General features: G+C 44.0%; 1 protein-coding gene across 5 annotated transcripts in view; it reads right to left on the bottom strand.

The window, feature by feature from the left end:
• The window catches only part of nalcn (sodium leak channel, non-selective), a 63,421-nt gene that overhangs the window by 27,117 nt on the left and 21,654 nt on the right, over positions 1 to 14,650 (bottom strand). For all 5 annotated transcript variants that reach the window (XM_019255789.2, XM_019255792.2, XM_027290991.1 and 2 more), the window contains 5 exons: positions 8,547 to 8,678; positions 6,406 to 6,573; positions 2,615 to 2,806; positions 1,500 to 1,637; positions 915 to 989 (listed from right to left, as the gene is read on the bottom strand). In XM_019255789.2, the coding sequence (XP_019111334.1) occupies positions 915 to 989; positions 1,500 to 1,637; positions 2,615 to 2,806; positions 6,406 to 6,573; positions 8,547 to 8,678 (705 nt within the window). The remainder of the gene's footprint in view (positions 1 to 914; positions 990 to 1,499; positions 1,638 to 2,614; positions 2,807 to 6,405; positions 6,574 to 8,546; positions 8,679 to 14,650) is intronic.

Genomic DNA, 14,650 nt, shown 5'->3' with positions numbered 1-14,650 from the left:
AAGCAGCAGACGGAACGGTTAGCGCTTTAGATCGTGGGGAGAGACAACGTGTACTTTCACATTTCAGCCTTTTTGCTGTTATCGTGTTATTCTGATTAAGATGTCTCTTGAAAGAAAGGTTTTGTACGGGAATATTTACAGACCACTCTTTCATTTCTTCCCACGTGCTACCCTGATTCATACTGATTCAATGATATAGATCAAAAAGAAACTCTATTACTGCTCACCACGTTTTAAAACTGTCCAAACGGACCTCTTCAGTTCATATTTACAGTTTTAGCCACGGCTGCTTTAATCTGGCACGGCCACGGTTGGATTAGCTCGAGAGAAACAGAATCTTATGTCAGAGGTGACTCGACAGAAAGCGAATGCTCCGCATGCTGGCTGTCAGAAATTGTCTTGATTGTTCTGATTTGAGAAATAAAACGCTCTCACTCAAACTATCCTGCAAAGTTAGTTTCTCAGATGAAAACCGTGCCTTGCAAGTGGAGGATCATCAGTAGCTGGTTTAATAGGCCATAACAGCAAAGCATGTGAGTCACACCTTCATCTAAACCTCTGCTGATTGGTTGGTACTTACCGTTTATGGCGAAATAGGGGGCAACCACACACACCAATGTTGAACTCCACGTGAAGCAGAGCTGCGAAGAAGCTGAGGTTATATTGAACCCTTTGCTCACATAAATTGGAAGTGAAGAGGAGGTGCTCGCTTATGTGACCGTGTGACTGCGTTCAAAGTGGTTTGGTGAGTGGATGTATTCATATTTAATTGACCTAACTCAGAGAAATCCCAAATCAAACCCAGTATGTGGTGGCTGCTTCACTTTGTTTCGAATCTTCAAACCGTATATGATCATAAATTATGTAATGAAACTGGTTTAGTTTTCTGCGCAGCATTTACATCAGCTTCTTACCTGTTTGAGCTTCTTCAAGTCTTCATCCAACTCCAGATTGTCCAAGATAACGGCCACAAAAAGACTGAGCAGAATCTAAAACGCAACCAGAGGAAACGCATCAGGACACAGGCCACGTGTGGACACGTTACGATGTGCTGATAAAAAAAATAAAAAAAAAAAGACTTCGTCTCGTACAAAGTCTGCTTAGTAATTGCATTTGCTGCTCGTTCTGTTCGGGAAGACATCCTGTCTGTCTGGGCTGAAGTGTGAGTCATCCAGAGAGAATGTCTGTGCTGTCTGACAGCTCCCCATAAAAGAAAGCCAAACGCTGAAATGTCAGCAGTTCTTACGCCTTCAAGTCTGATTAACCGTGATTAGATGAACCACTTGAGATAACGCTGAAGGGGCAGGGGCCATATTAGAATGCATTAGGAAAAACAATTCATGTGTCCTTTCTCTTTTACCTTCTGACACGACACAATATGAGTCAGTATAGAATAATGCAGCCCGGAAACGGATGAACTAAAGCTTAACTTAACCAACGACACTCCGACTTTGACTTATTCGACCTCTACGTTAGAAACAGCACAGTAGGTTCCTCACCAGGGTGGCGAACAGATGGTAGAGGATGAAGTAAATGGCTACAACCGGAGCCCACATATGACCTACAGCCACCAGAGTCTGGTCCATGACATCCACCCAGCCCTCCTGGGTTAGGATCTGGAACATGGACATGAATGCCTACAGGGAGGAAAGCACAGAATAAGAAAGAGAGAGAGCAAAGAGAAGGAACGACAGAGGAAATTACCCAGCAGAGAAACAGACAGATGACATTTGAAACATGCTTTTTCACGGGAGAGCAAATATCGCACAGGAAATACAAGCCAGAGAGAGAGCAGAGGAGAGGAGACACCCATCTTTCTTTTTTACTCTGTTCTGCTGCCTTCCCATCCATTTGATAGAGGTCAGATGAAGGTGTACTGGAAGCAGCCACAGCCCCTGGAGTCAAATGGCACACCTGCGCCTCCTTCTTAGCGTCTCACCTCCAGACAGCGGCACCCGTCCCTCCCAGACCCCCCCGCCCCTCCCTCCTTTTCCACGTACCCAGTCACCGCAGATAAAGATAAACCCAGCAACAGGTCTGCCCGTAGGGGAGCGGCAGCCAAACATCATTAACTATGATGTGTGCGCGCGTCTGTGTGCATATTTGCGGACGCGTGAGGCAGGGGAGAAAATGAGAGAGGGAAGAAGGGCAACGCGGCATACAAGTGGCATCTGTTTACGAGCGACCCTTCGCGTCCCGCTGTGCATGGGATTGGTGAAACGTTGGAGGGGAGAGAAAAAGGAAAATGTGAGGATGGAAAGCTGCGGCTAATGAGAGAGAAAGAAACTCATGAGCACTTAGAAATCAAAGGAGGTAGCACATCTGTCGACCTATCACGGAGCACCATCGTCAGCATCTGCAGGCCTCCCCTTTTGCTTTTGGTGTCCTTCTGGAACTGCTCATATGAATTTCTACATTTTCATGTAGTGTATTTCATCTGCTACCTGTATGTTCTGATTTGAATTACATTTCTTGTTGACCTGATGAAAACAAGAAGCGAGATTGCTTGAAAACGCTGGATTAACCCGTTCACAAATAAGAAATCCACACCCATAAAGCCTCTTTTTGAATAATGTACTAATACAAATATACTTGGACTCGTGTGGTTCTTTACCCGTGGGAATGTTGTGAAGCGGTCCAGCTCCTCCACGAAGCAGAACATCTGCAGGCTGATGGCTGACATGACGATGAGGAGGCTGGCTGTGAACACCACCAGGCTGCCTAGTTTTTTACCTGGACCGAATATCTTATACACAAAGTCCTCCAGAGCTGGGGAGATCTTGATCAAACGCACCACACGCAGGACCTGGAGAAGAAGGACAAACACACATCTGTTGGGAACAGTGGCTTTAAAAATCCACACCAAAGGAACTGAGAGTAAAGATAATAAATATCAGTGCACATTGATTAAATATAGATTTTTTTCTAAAAGAGGGCACTGATCTTGACCTAGCGGTGAAGATGCAGTGATACTCTGTCAACAGACTTAGTCTCTAAATTGCTTGTGGTGACAACAGCCCCAAAAGGTAATGCATCTTGGTCCGGCTTTGATCGGGGATCCAGAGAGTGGCTATTGATCGAGCGCCGAACTACGATGCCTCTGGCCAAAGATTTTTTTTTTCTCCCGTTCCCCCGGATATCCAGCAAAATGAGGAAGACAAACAGGAGACGCTGGTCTAAAAGGGAACCCTACAGTAAACAAATACAGCAATAACACTCACAGCATGATGACAGATGGGATGGGAAGACACTACCTTCGACTTCGGACAGGGCCGTGATGACCACTATCCATTTTTAGAACAGATGCGAGCTCCGAGGCTGAGAGCAGACCACGGGAGGGAAAGTTCCCAGAGGATGAGAGGTCGGAAAAACAACGAGCTCGGGAAATGGCAGAAAGGGATGCTATTTATAGAATAGGAGGTAAAACAACGACGCTTTATAATTTAGAATCTTAGCAAATCTGTGCAATATAAATGCGATTTATTAAGTTGTGTGCAATGCAACCAAATCTGCATCTAAAGATCACCTAACACCAAGGCCATCGATACCATACCGGGCTAAAGAGAGGGAAGTAAATCTTCTTCTTCTTCATTTCTCCTGACCTGACACCAAGTATAGAACTATGAGTATCAGTCGATACAGAGTATTGATCTGATATTGAACCTTTTTTGTTTATATTTTTCTAATTATGCTGCTGTTATTTTTTTACTTGTCATCTCTTTGGAAGAAAGAAATCGGACTTTTTCAAAAGAAATACAGAAAACGAAAATAAAAAGTGCAGACATGAGACGAGCAATGAACAATCCTGAGAGCGGCTTTTTCCGGCCGTGTCGCCTGTGCGTGTGCTTCTGGCTCTAGAGACAAAGCGATGCTTATATTCAGAACATTGAATTGCATAACGTGTCACATTGTCACAGATATCCCACCCGGCATTTTAAACCCACACTGAATCGGATCAGTGCATCCCAACCAGAACTGTCCAAAAAATAAATAAAAATAACACGATGCTCTGCCTTTTTCTGAATGAACGCATGGACTGAAGTGTTAAATCGAGCTGCTACAGAAGTCATTGCAATTCTGGTCACACACACACACACAGGAAGTGTCAAGGTGCGTTCCATTGGCTGATTAAAAAATCATTCTGCCAAGTGTATTGTATGTGTGTGTGTGTGTGTGTGTGTGTGTGTGTGTGTGTGTCACAGCTGTAAGTAGGGCTCCAAAGCATGTGACATTTGGTCTAGACTGAAAGACAATTAGTAAGGCGGGCCTTTAGCGGTGAAACATCCGCTTTGGTCGGTTGGAAAAAATGAAAAACAAATCGGAAACAATCACTGATTGTGTGGCCGGGTCCTCTTAGTCCTACAGCCAGCACACACTTCCAGCATGGAGCCTTAAGGTTAATCACTTGTGATTAAATGTCACCTGTTTAAACTGGAAATATATCAGCAGGCAGAGTGAATGAGAAACGCTTTCCCGTGAGTGACGGGTGAGTAAGGTTGATTAGCAGACGACTGACATGAAATCTAGTTAAATTCTATTATAAATATGCTCTGAACTTGTTCCCTGTTTGTAAAGACAACACGTTTTCTTAGTTGGATAATATAAAGTACATTATATAACTAGTGGACAGAGCTTCAGGACATGGAAGTGTCATGAACCTGCATTCTTTCTAGTGGCCACCAGGGTAATTATATGGAGTCTTATGGGGAAATGACTGATGCTTTATGTATGATGCTCTGTAAGTTTCCTGATGATGAGTTTATGGTCTCAATCGCCAGTTTCAGGTCTTCTTCCATGCAGCGTGTTGTATGGATGGTTGTATGAGGCTGATTTTGTAAATTATTCCGGGTGAAACAGACGATAAAGTCGGCTACGCTTTAGGGCGTGAAACTCAGGTGAAACTCATGACCAAATATGGTCATTTCTGGCTCCAAAAAAACAAGGCTTTAAACCGCTTGGTGACGTCACGGGAGGTTTACACTTGATAAAGTTAAGACAAAGTCTTCTTTTGTTTATACTTCATAAGAATGCAATACAATTACCTAATATACTAAAAAATGAACATGATACAACATCATTGTTTTCTGATCGTGTTGTGGTTGTGTGAATGTTTTAAAAAGGTCTAACAGCTCCTAATAACACTTGTTAAAGCTAGAAATGACACACAGACCAGACAGCAACCAGTTTTAACATCTTTGGGTAAAGGAGCCTCTGTCGAGCACGTTAGAAATACATAAACCTTTCAAGACTGCCACGCAGAAATACCATGCGGGAAATATGGGAAGAAGATACAGGTCTTCTTTTTTTAAAGATTATTTTTTTGGCCTTTTATGCCTTTATTGAAAGTACAGCTGAAGATAGACAAGAAGCATGGGGCAGAGAGAGGGGTAGTGACACGTAGTAAATGGCCGTCCGATGCGGGATTCGAACCGGGGCCAGCTGCAGCGAGGACTAAAGCCTCCACACACGGGGCGGCCGCTTAACCCACTATGCTACCGACCGCCCCAGATACAGGTCTTTTTACTGGAATGCATTACGTAGCATTACGAATTCAGTTTCATCTTGTGTTGAAGTCAAAACGCTATTATATGTTTTTGGAAAGTAAATATATGTTTTAAATTCCATCAAAGACGACGCAAGACAACAATGATTTCCAATGGAATACAGCTGCAGTATACACACACACACACACACACACACACACACACACGTGTGGATGGCAGCTGTTGAGACAGACAGACAGGATCAGGGCAGCTTGTACAGTCAAGGCTCATTAAAGAACTATCATGAAGCCCGTCCCCATCAGAGCTTTTCTTCGGCTATGTTACGTGACCTACAGCAATGTCACAGGGTTACACTTGGAACAGAGTGCAATACTTAAAGGGAGCTGATTTATATCTCTGCCCTGAGAACTGGATAAAATGAGAACTCAGTGAGAACTCCAAAAACACCCACTGCTAGATACATGTCCAGTTAGGCCAAAGGCGTCACACGTTATTGCCTCCACCTGCAGAATGATCAGGACTTTCCCAGCTCTCTGTCTCACACTGAGGTCTGCACACTCAGGCTCAGACTTATGCTAAATACCATCATATTAAAACCAGCAGAGTACGACTCTGTCATGACTGAAAAATGCTGCAGTTTAACTCAGGGATCAATTTAACCGAATCTCTGTTAGACACTTGCGGTGACAGTTTAAACGAACAGAGGAGAGGTTTTTAACAGAAGAGTGACGTGACGGATATGTACTGATTAACGCACGGGAAAGAAATTCACAGCTTCTGTTCCTCACTGCAAATTTATTTGAAGTGGCGGACGAGCCCGCTTCATATTTAGGATATAAAGAGATTTATGTCTGTTTGTACAAGTTCACACTGTTTTCGGCGTGCATGTGTGGATACATACCTGAAAGTATGTGAACTGAGAGTGGTAGAGGTCGGGGTAGATGTGCAGCGTGGTGCCCACCACCAGCAGAGATTCAAACTTGTGCAGGGAGGAGCTGATGTAGCCGGTGAAGCCCAGACACCAGATTTTCAACAGAGCCTCCAGGTCGAATAACACAGTGAAGGCAACCTGGGACGGAAGAGAGAAGAAAACAGATAAGACAGACTTTAATGATCCCACAGCAGCTCGCCTCTACTCTTCTATTTTACAAGACTACAGAGGGAAACATTCAACGTTTTACTTTACTAACATGTATCTGTAGTTTGCAGATTATGAAAATGAAGATAAAATGATGCCCCCTTATTTCAACGCCTTAAATAGTTACAACTCGAAAATGCAATTTACATGTTACTGAAGCATTAATAATCGCTGTTTCGCAGATTTTTTTTAGTGTAATTTTTCATGCTTTTTTTACAGTGTACTGTACAGTATGAACTCGCATTGTGTTCTGCGTCCTAAATTGGCTAAGGGAGAACCGTCACATGTGTTCTGCTTCCAGATTAACTAAGGTACTGTACAAAATGCGTGTAAAAAGGTGTATAAAAGTGTGTGGTTAGGGGTTTTATGGCCTTAAAACATGTATAATAATTGTAAAACTTTATTGCGCGTTATTTTTAGAACGTATCCCCAGCGATAAACGAGGGACCACTGTAATCCAATAATGTGTTCAATGATATAACACTCTGGGGCGGTCGGTAGTGTAGTAGGTTAAGCGGCCGCCCCGTGTGTGGAGGCTATAGTCCTCGCTGCAGCTGGCCCCGGTTCGAATCCCGCATCGGACGGCTAATTTACTGCGTGTCACTCCTCCTCTCTCTGCTTCCTGTCTATCTTCAGCTGTCCTATCATTAAAGGCCAAAAAAATAATCTTTAAAAAAAAAATAATAATAATATAACACTCTGCTTCTCTGCATAACAAGTACTTTCACTTGTAATATTTCAGTAATGCAGTAGTATTATCATCAAAAGTTACTTGAGTAACTACCACACAGCCTCTAATCTTAGTTTGGAGTTTGGAGCTTACGACCCTTTCAACAGAAAGCCAGAGTTCAAAAGACTTGACCCACAGTGGAGAATTAATATCAGCATATTTCGTTCTGCTGCATCAATTTTGACCATTCGGGTTTTAAGTCTGTCTCTTGTTGGTCCACCAACTTTATGTACTGTATGAGTCCTTTAAACCTTTATTCTGTATGAATTAGGGGCATCTATTTGGCAGAATGTGGCAGAAAGTTTTTATTAGTGTATGATCACCTGAATTTTTATGTTTATTACCTTAGAATGAGCATTATATATCTACTCCTATGGAGTCTGACGTGTTGAGCCACATTTCTACAGCAGCCTGGAGCTTGTCGTGTTTTTTCACAGGTGTCACCACCACGCGCTTGAAAGGGGAACCTGAGGCGAGGGGTATTCTGTTGGTTGCAATCTGCAACCTCGCCGCTAGATGCCACTAAACCCGGCAGTGGTGGATCTTTTAGGTACAGGATGTGAATGTTTCTACCACCTCTTCAGCAGAATCACGTTAAGAAGGGAAGAGAACAGAAACTGGCGCCTCACCACTAAAACACGCATCGCTCCATTTAACTCTGAACCCAGCGCCTCCTCCTTCCATTTCCTATTTTTCCTTCACAGCTTTTCGCACAGATTGGAGCAAATCTGCAGATCGATGGTTGCGTGATATGGATGGAGGGAGTGAGAGAGGGTGATATTGTGCTTTTCTTATCTCATCCATTCAGCTGTGTGTGTGTGTGTGATAGAGAGAGTGAGAGGTATGAAGGGGACGGGGGAGGTGGGCACACACACACTCCTCGCCGTCTTTGTTAGCGCCTTACCACCTGCATACTAACGACATCAAAACCAACCTGCATGACACACATGACAAGTGCAGTGGTGTGTTTATACTTCTCTATTGAATAGAAAAGCCTAAATATGGATCATCTAACAAGCCTGCTGTTTTTGTGCAACTATGTAAGACAAGGCTTTAATTAAAAGCCCTGTGATTGTGTTAATGTTGAAATGGAGCGTTTTGGGTGGAACTGTGAGAAAAAAACAGGATATTAAAATAAATAAATAAATAAAAACAAACAAAAAAACCATCTCACCTCTGCCAGGTAGAACTCATCATAGTGCCTGCGATGGTTCTCGCCTTTATAATAGTTGCTAGCGGCAACGATGACGTCCACAGCGACCATGCTCAAGATGAACATGTGGAACACAGAGGACCGCATCAGTTGCTGTGGAAACAGAGCAAGTCTTCAATTGTAATCAATGTAAATTGCACAACAGCAACAGGAAAGGGGGGAAGAAGAAGAAGTGCATCATTTTGTTTCCACATCAAAAATCAAATTCTGCTTTTGGATACGAGCCAGCAACGCCTCGCTAATAAAGTAGAGAATTGTCTGAGATAAGTCATTTCCAGTCCGATTGATTGTTACAGGCTCAAGACTGGAAACGATATGCAAATTGTGCCACTGAGCAGGACAGGATTATTCTGAAAAGTTAAGTAACGGATGACGATCTGTATATATCTCCATATTTACAGTAAAAAATAAAAGTTTGTGAGAGCACAGGCTGGAAGACGGCACAGGCGTAGGTTATTTCTTTTTATTTTTTTTGCAAATGCCAACCATAGAATGTACTGTATTTATATATAAATGAGGTGGAAACAGGCGAAGAGGGGCCAGCAGCTAAACTGCAGGAAATTCAAAAGCAATCAGGAGCCTTTCATTGGTTGCTGGGAGAAACATCCACCCAGACAGCAGAATCAGTGTGTATTCAGACAGCCGGAAACAAGAAGGGAAAGGGGCAATAAATGTATGTTATTTCTTGTGGGAATAGCAGTGTGCATCGAACGCCTACAACAACATCACATAATAGAAACAATCATGATTTCAGAGAATGTGAGGAGAGAGAGAGAGAGAGAGAGAGAAAAGTTGGTCAAAACACTCACTCCTCATTTAGATAAACACTGTAACTGTACGTTCCTTCAGAGACAATGTGACAGATGTGATCGCAGCCTTGAACTGCATGTATGTGGCAGAACGAACAGCTTGTGAGTGGGTAGAGTAGCTCGCCCTAAAAAAAGACTTGCATGTGAGACTGGCAATAGGAAGGATTGAAGAAGTGAAAACGGAGAGGAAGACTTCAAGACAGATGAAGAGTGTTTTTTTTTTGTGGCATTGCTGGAAAGATCTGATTCGCCCCGGTAAAAACGGGACCACTGCCACCCCCCACCCCCCTCCCACACACACAAATACACTTACAGCACAAACTCTTTACAAATCTAGGAAGCCTGATCCGCGATTGTGTTTGGCGCTTTTGAAAACAAGTGGCGGTGATGATGAAATTAGTGAATAAAATTCATCTCACTGAACTTTGAACGTGGGTAAAATTACATGACATATCGCTGCTCTAAGCACAAACTGGATAAAAAAGGAAAACGGATCATACTGTCATCATACGACTTCTGTTCACCTGACGAGGAGCTCTTATTGACGTCGTTGGGAGAAGGTTGGGGTGAATGCTTGCTTCACCCAAGGGTGTGATTTTAACATGGAAGACCACTGCTGACACCTGTTCACATTAGTTTGTTTGAACGCTGACCAACGATCTGGAGCCGGTCTCTAGGGCTGACGGCTTCCAGTCAGTTGGTCGATCGGTTGGTCGACGCTCCCGTCAGACCAAATTCTCATTGGAAAGTGCTTCTAAAATCCACTATTTAGAGAGGCAGGAGGGACCTGATGTATATTTGAGTTAGAAATAACAATAATCATGAATAAAAACACCTTACAACTTTCACAACTTTAAACTAACTAACAGACTGCTAGTCCTAACTTAACAGTTCCTGAACATTTCCTCAGCTCCGAACTAACTTACACAATGTCAAAGAACCAGCACTAATTCTATGTTGGTCCACAGCCTCAGAGGACAGACGATATGAGTGGATAAAGTTTATTTTTTGATGGCAATATGAGTGCGTTTTACTACAGACTGCTAACCGTGCAAGCTCAATGATGATCAATGATTTTGTTGTTTCACCGTGACTGGAGTGACTGAAGTCCTCCAGGCTGAGGCCAAGTCAGACTAACGTGATGCTGACGGACAGTTCAGAGAATCAGTGTGAACGCTAAGCCTCATTTGAAGCCAGCTAGTGTGTGTGTGTGTGTGTGTGTGTGTGTGTGTGTGTGTGTTTATTCACAGACAGACATGCCTTGAAGGTAACAATTTAGCTCCCTGTGAAAAATGAACGGTCAAACAGAGTTTAGGAGTTGAGGTTCAGTTGCTTGGCAACATTGTTCAACTTTGATTTAGCACCCAGCAGCTAGGTGGACCAGGATGAGCAGGTTGTTTTGGAGGACAAACAAATGTATTTATATAATTTAGCTTTAAGGACTCATTAGTTTTAGACTTGATTTGTAGGGTTATGGTTTCGATATTTGGTTAAAAGTTTCTATTCTGCGGATCTGCTGGGTTCGGCTGTAGGTGGTCAGAACTGTGCTCTGTCGGACCGTAACACCCTGGAATTATTCTGCACCACCACTGCAGGGGGGTGACAAGTTACATCACTTGGCAAAAACAAGTATAGCATATATAACATATATAAATATATATATATATACAGCTGTGAAACTCCCTGCCTGAGCACCACGGGCTAGCCAGAAGTGTATCATCTTTTAACTGTACTTCCAAAAACACAGAAATCAATTTCTCAGTTATTTATGAGCATCTTTGCTCTCATGACTTTGAATTTTCTGCTCTTATTCTGTCTCGTCTTGTTAAACACCTTATTAATGTCACAAATATGAATTCTTGCCATGCCAAGCTCGCCTGATAACCTTGGGATTGAACATACACACCCTGCACACAGTGGTTAGGCTCCCTGACTGAGATTGGACGTGACAAAGCAGTTTGACATTTCCAGCAACCAGACGCTCTTCCCCATGGGTGTTTTGGCTGCACAGAGTTGTGTGTGTGTGTGTGAGAGAGCAAGAGAGACAGAGGCGGACTGACAGAGAACAGAAAGCCCACGTTTGTGCGTATAAAACACTTGATTTTCTCAAGGTCCTGACGCTGCCCATATTCTCTGTCAGCTTCTGGGAATCACGCTGTTAGGAAGAGCCGGAGTGCGAGCGTGCATTCGTAACCTCTGTCACACAGAGATACCGTCTGCCCGTCCAGCCATGCTGCAGAATAACCTTTTAATCTTCGCCTCGCATCCCCCCCCTTGTTTGGTACACTTCACCAGATAATGCTCTCCGTGTCCTTCTCAATGCAAAATGGCCTAGTTTGCCAAATGCAGCTGGTGGCACCGGCACGCCATACTGTACATGGCCTCAAGATGTCAGAATCAATTTAACAGCATCAGCGGTGGGACAAGATGGCCCTCCCCTGCCGTTTGATGTCTCTTAGCTTGTGTGTCTCAGAAATCCTTTCACACTTGTTTGATGGATGCTATTTATTTGCGTTACCTCTGGCTGGGTCTTTGAAACACCAGGTGCTCGCTGTGCACAGGCGCACACACACACACACACACACACACACAGACAAGTTGAAGTCAGGTTTTGCAGAAGCCACAAATTAAGTTGTGGCTTTGGCATTTGGCCAGGGAACACTGGCATCACTCTGTCTGATAGCAGAGAGCAGAGCAGAGCTTGGTTTGTGACACAGAACACTCTGCAAAATACAGCCTGTACTCAGCTCTCATTTGCTTCGCTGCAAACACACACATAGTGTACATGAGAGAAATTATGTATGCAAATAAGTGCCGTACATATAAAGACATCATTTCAAGTGGCGTGTAAACTGGTAGCTGGGGAAAACAGTGCACTTGGGCTGCGGTTAAAAAATATGAAGACAGACTTCTCTTGTCTGTGTTCCTATCACTCCATGTATCCCCGGGGCGATTCGAACAGTGCAGAAAAGCCTCACACTCTTGCAAAGGCTGTGTGGTCAGTGTGACACAAACTGCAATCTCAAAGAAGAGGTGAGACAACTTTCAGCTGTGCTTATTAGAGGTGTCCTGTCATGATGTGGGCATACCAATCACCTTGAGGAAAGGATTGGTGGTACGCATCGTACCTGGAGCACTTCCAGCGACTGAAACTGCAGCAGAGAGGCAGACGGACAGACCGACGACTGCTTCCTCATGCTCCGTCTGTTCACTCAGGACCGCCGGGGAGGGCAAACGCTCGTCCCGCCGGGTACGGGAGACAAGTGTAGCAGCACATGTGCACATAGCTGGCAGGATACAGTCAGTATTCACACAGGAATTGTCACCAGCAAACTGGGCCCCGTGTTCTGGCACCGTCTCCCTCTACACTTTCTCTCGCTTCTGTTTACGGAGATTAAGAAGAAGCAGGGTGGGATTAGGGAGCGCCTCACTCGACTGTACTGTATCTCTTCTGAATAAACAAGCGACGACAATCCTGAGTGCTGTCGAGGATCTTCTGCGTTTCCACTGAATGAAGTGATGCAGACGAGGCAAACTAATTCAGAAACCTATTGACAAATTGGGAAACGGCACGATTTTACTCGTGGCTAACTGCACTATCAAGACAGTTATTTTAATGTAAAGCTATGGGCTGAAGGAGTGGGTGTGTACAATCTTGCTGGGTTGAGGATCGAGTGAAGTGGCAGCCCCTTGGCTTATTACAGCTCTGACAAGAGCAGGCTGACTAACGTCTCTGGCTGGAAAACAGGTCTTAATAAAACATGATGGTCTGCCTGTCTGCAGCCCTCCTACTCTTAATAATATCTGCTGTGCTTCGCCACCTCTGCGCTCCTATCTGACTATTCCTTATAGACTTTTGGCTTATTTCATTTCAGCATATATATCGCTATATGTGCATCTGGCTGATTGCAGTCCAGACCAAATAAACAATCTGATTCGGTAGCCGTGTTCTGTCCAAGACTGTTCTCACAGGGGCAAGTCACATCTTTTTTTTTCTCCTTCTCCTCTTTCAGGTGATTTTCTTCCCTATTATACACAAATATCTTCCCCTGCAAAGCCCCGGATTCTTTCTCCGATAACAATGTTCTCACTCCACTCTCTCTCACCAATTTCCTTTTTTTCCTCTGCGCCCTCGTTCTCCTTCCACACACACACAAACACAGACAAACTGACCTTAACCTTGACACGTTGTGTGTATATGTGAGCTTAAAATGATACGAGTGGGAAGATCCGGAGAGCAAAAGACCGTTGGTAGGGGTAAAAGGAGGGTTCCAGAGAATCAATAACCTCTGGCTTGGGAGGGAGAGGTCAGAAAGGTGTTCCTTTCATTGGACTTCAGTACCCCCGAGTGAGATGCTGGGTTATCCATCACTCTGTATTTAGCTCTGTGGACAGAGGGCTGAGGCGTGAAGAGGGTGGTGGTGGGGGGTGGGCACCATCAGCTGAAGAGGCCATGCTAAATTAATCACATGATCCTCGTGGATTACTTAAAGTAGGTGGCATTTATCATGGCTTTCACGTTCCTTCCTCATTTGAAAGCTGTTTGAATTATTCTCATGCAGATACTGAGCAGTTCCTTCATTTTCGTGCAGGATTGGTCCACAGTATGTTACATTTTAATCCGTCCGGGGTAAACCTGCATAGAGTGACACATCTATTTCCGCTTAAAGCAGCCGAAGCTCCAATCTGCAGTGTAATTATGGCATAGCAGAGCACCAGGGGCTAATTAGTAGACCAGGTCCGTAGAGAAAGAAACAGGACGCCTCATTAACCTCTGCCGGTCTATACCTCCGCCACGAGAGAACACCTGAGAAAATAACTGCAGAACCTTTAAAAAAAGCATCTCAAGCATCTCTAAATCTCAACACTTAACATGTTATGTCTCATTTGTTTGACCTGAAATTGAACTGAATCCAAAATCAAAGTGTAAAATGACAAGTTGGGGTTTTTACGGGAGGTTAAACCGACCAGCACCTTCCGTAAAAACATTTCTCAAATCTGGCCATAGACGTGGAGTTCAATGATGGCTGAGGATAAAACGATGTTATCATTTGTCAAAAGTAAGACTTCTCGTTATCAGCTTAACAAAAACACTGAAAAACAACTGTCGGAGTGGAGAAGCGGTGCAGCGATACTCCCTGCTTTCTGGGCTATTTTGGTTTGTAGCCCCTCAGGAGGGGGAAGCTGCCGTTTCCTCTCGGTCTCCAAAAAGAGCAGGTGGTTAATCAATTATGTGTTATCTCCAACTGCTGCAGC

The sequence above is a fragment of the Larimichthys crocea genome, chromosome XVIII (assembly GCF_000972845.2).
Source record: "Larimichthys crocea isolate SSNF chromosome XVIII, L_crocea_2.0, whole genome shotgun sequence".
Taxonomy (NCBI): Eukaryota; Metazoa; Chordata; class Actinopteri; family Sciaenidae; genus Larimichthys; species Larimichthys crocea.
The sequence above is the reverse complement of the archived record's forward strand: the minus strand, read 5'-3'. Positions and strand labels throughout refer to the sequence as shown.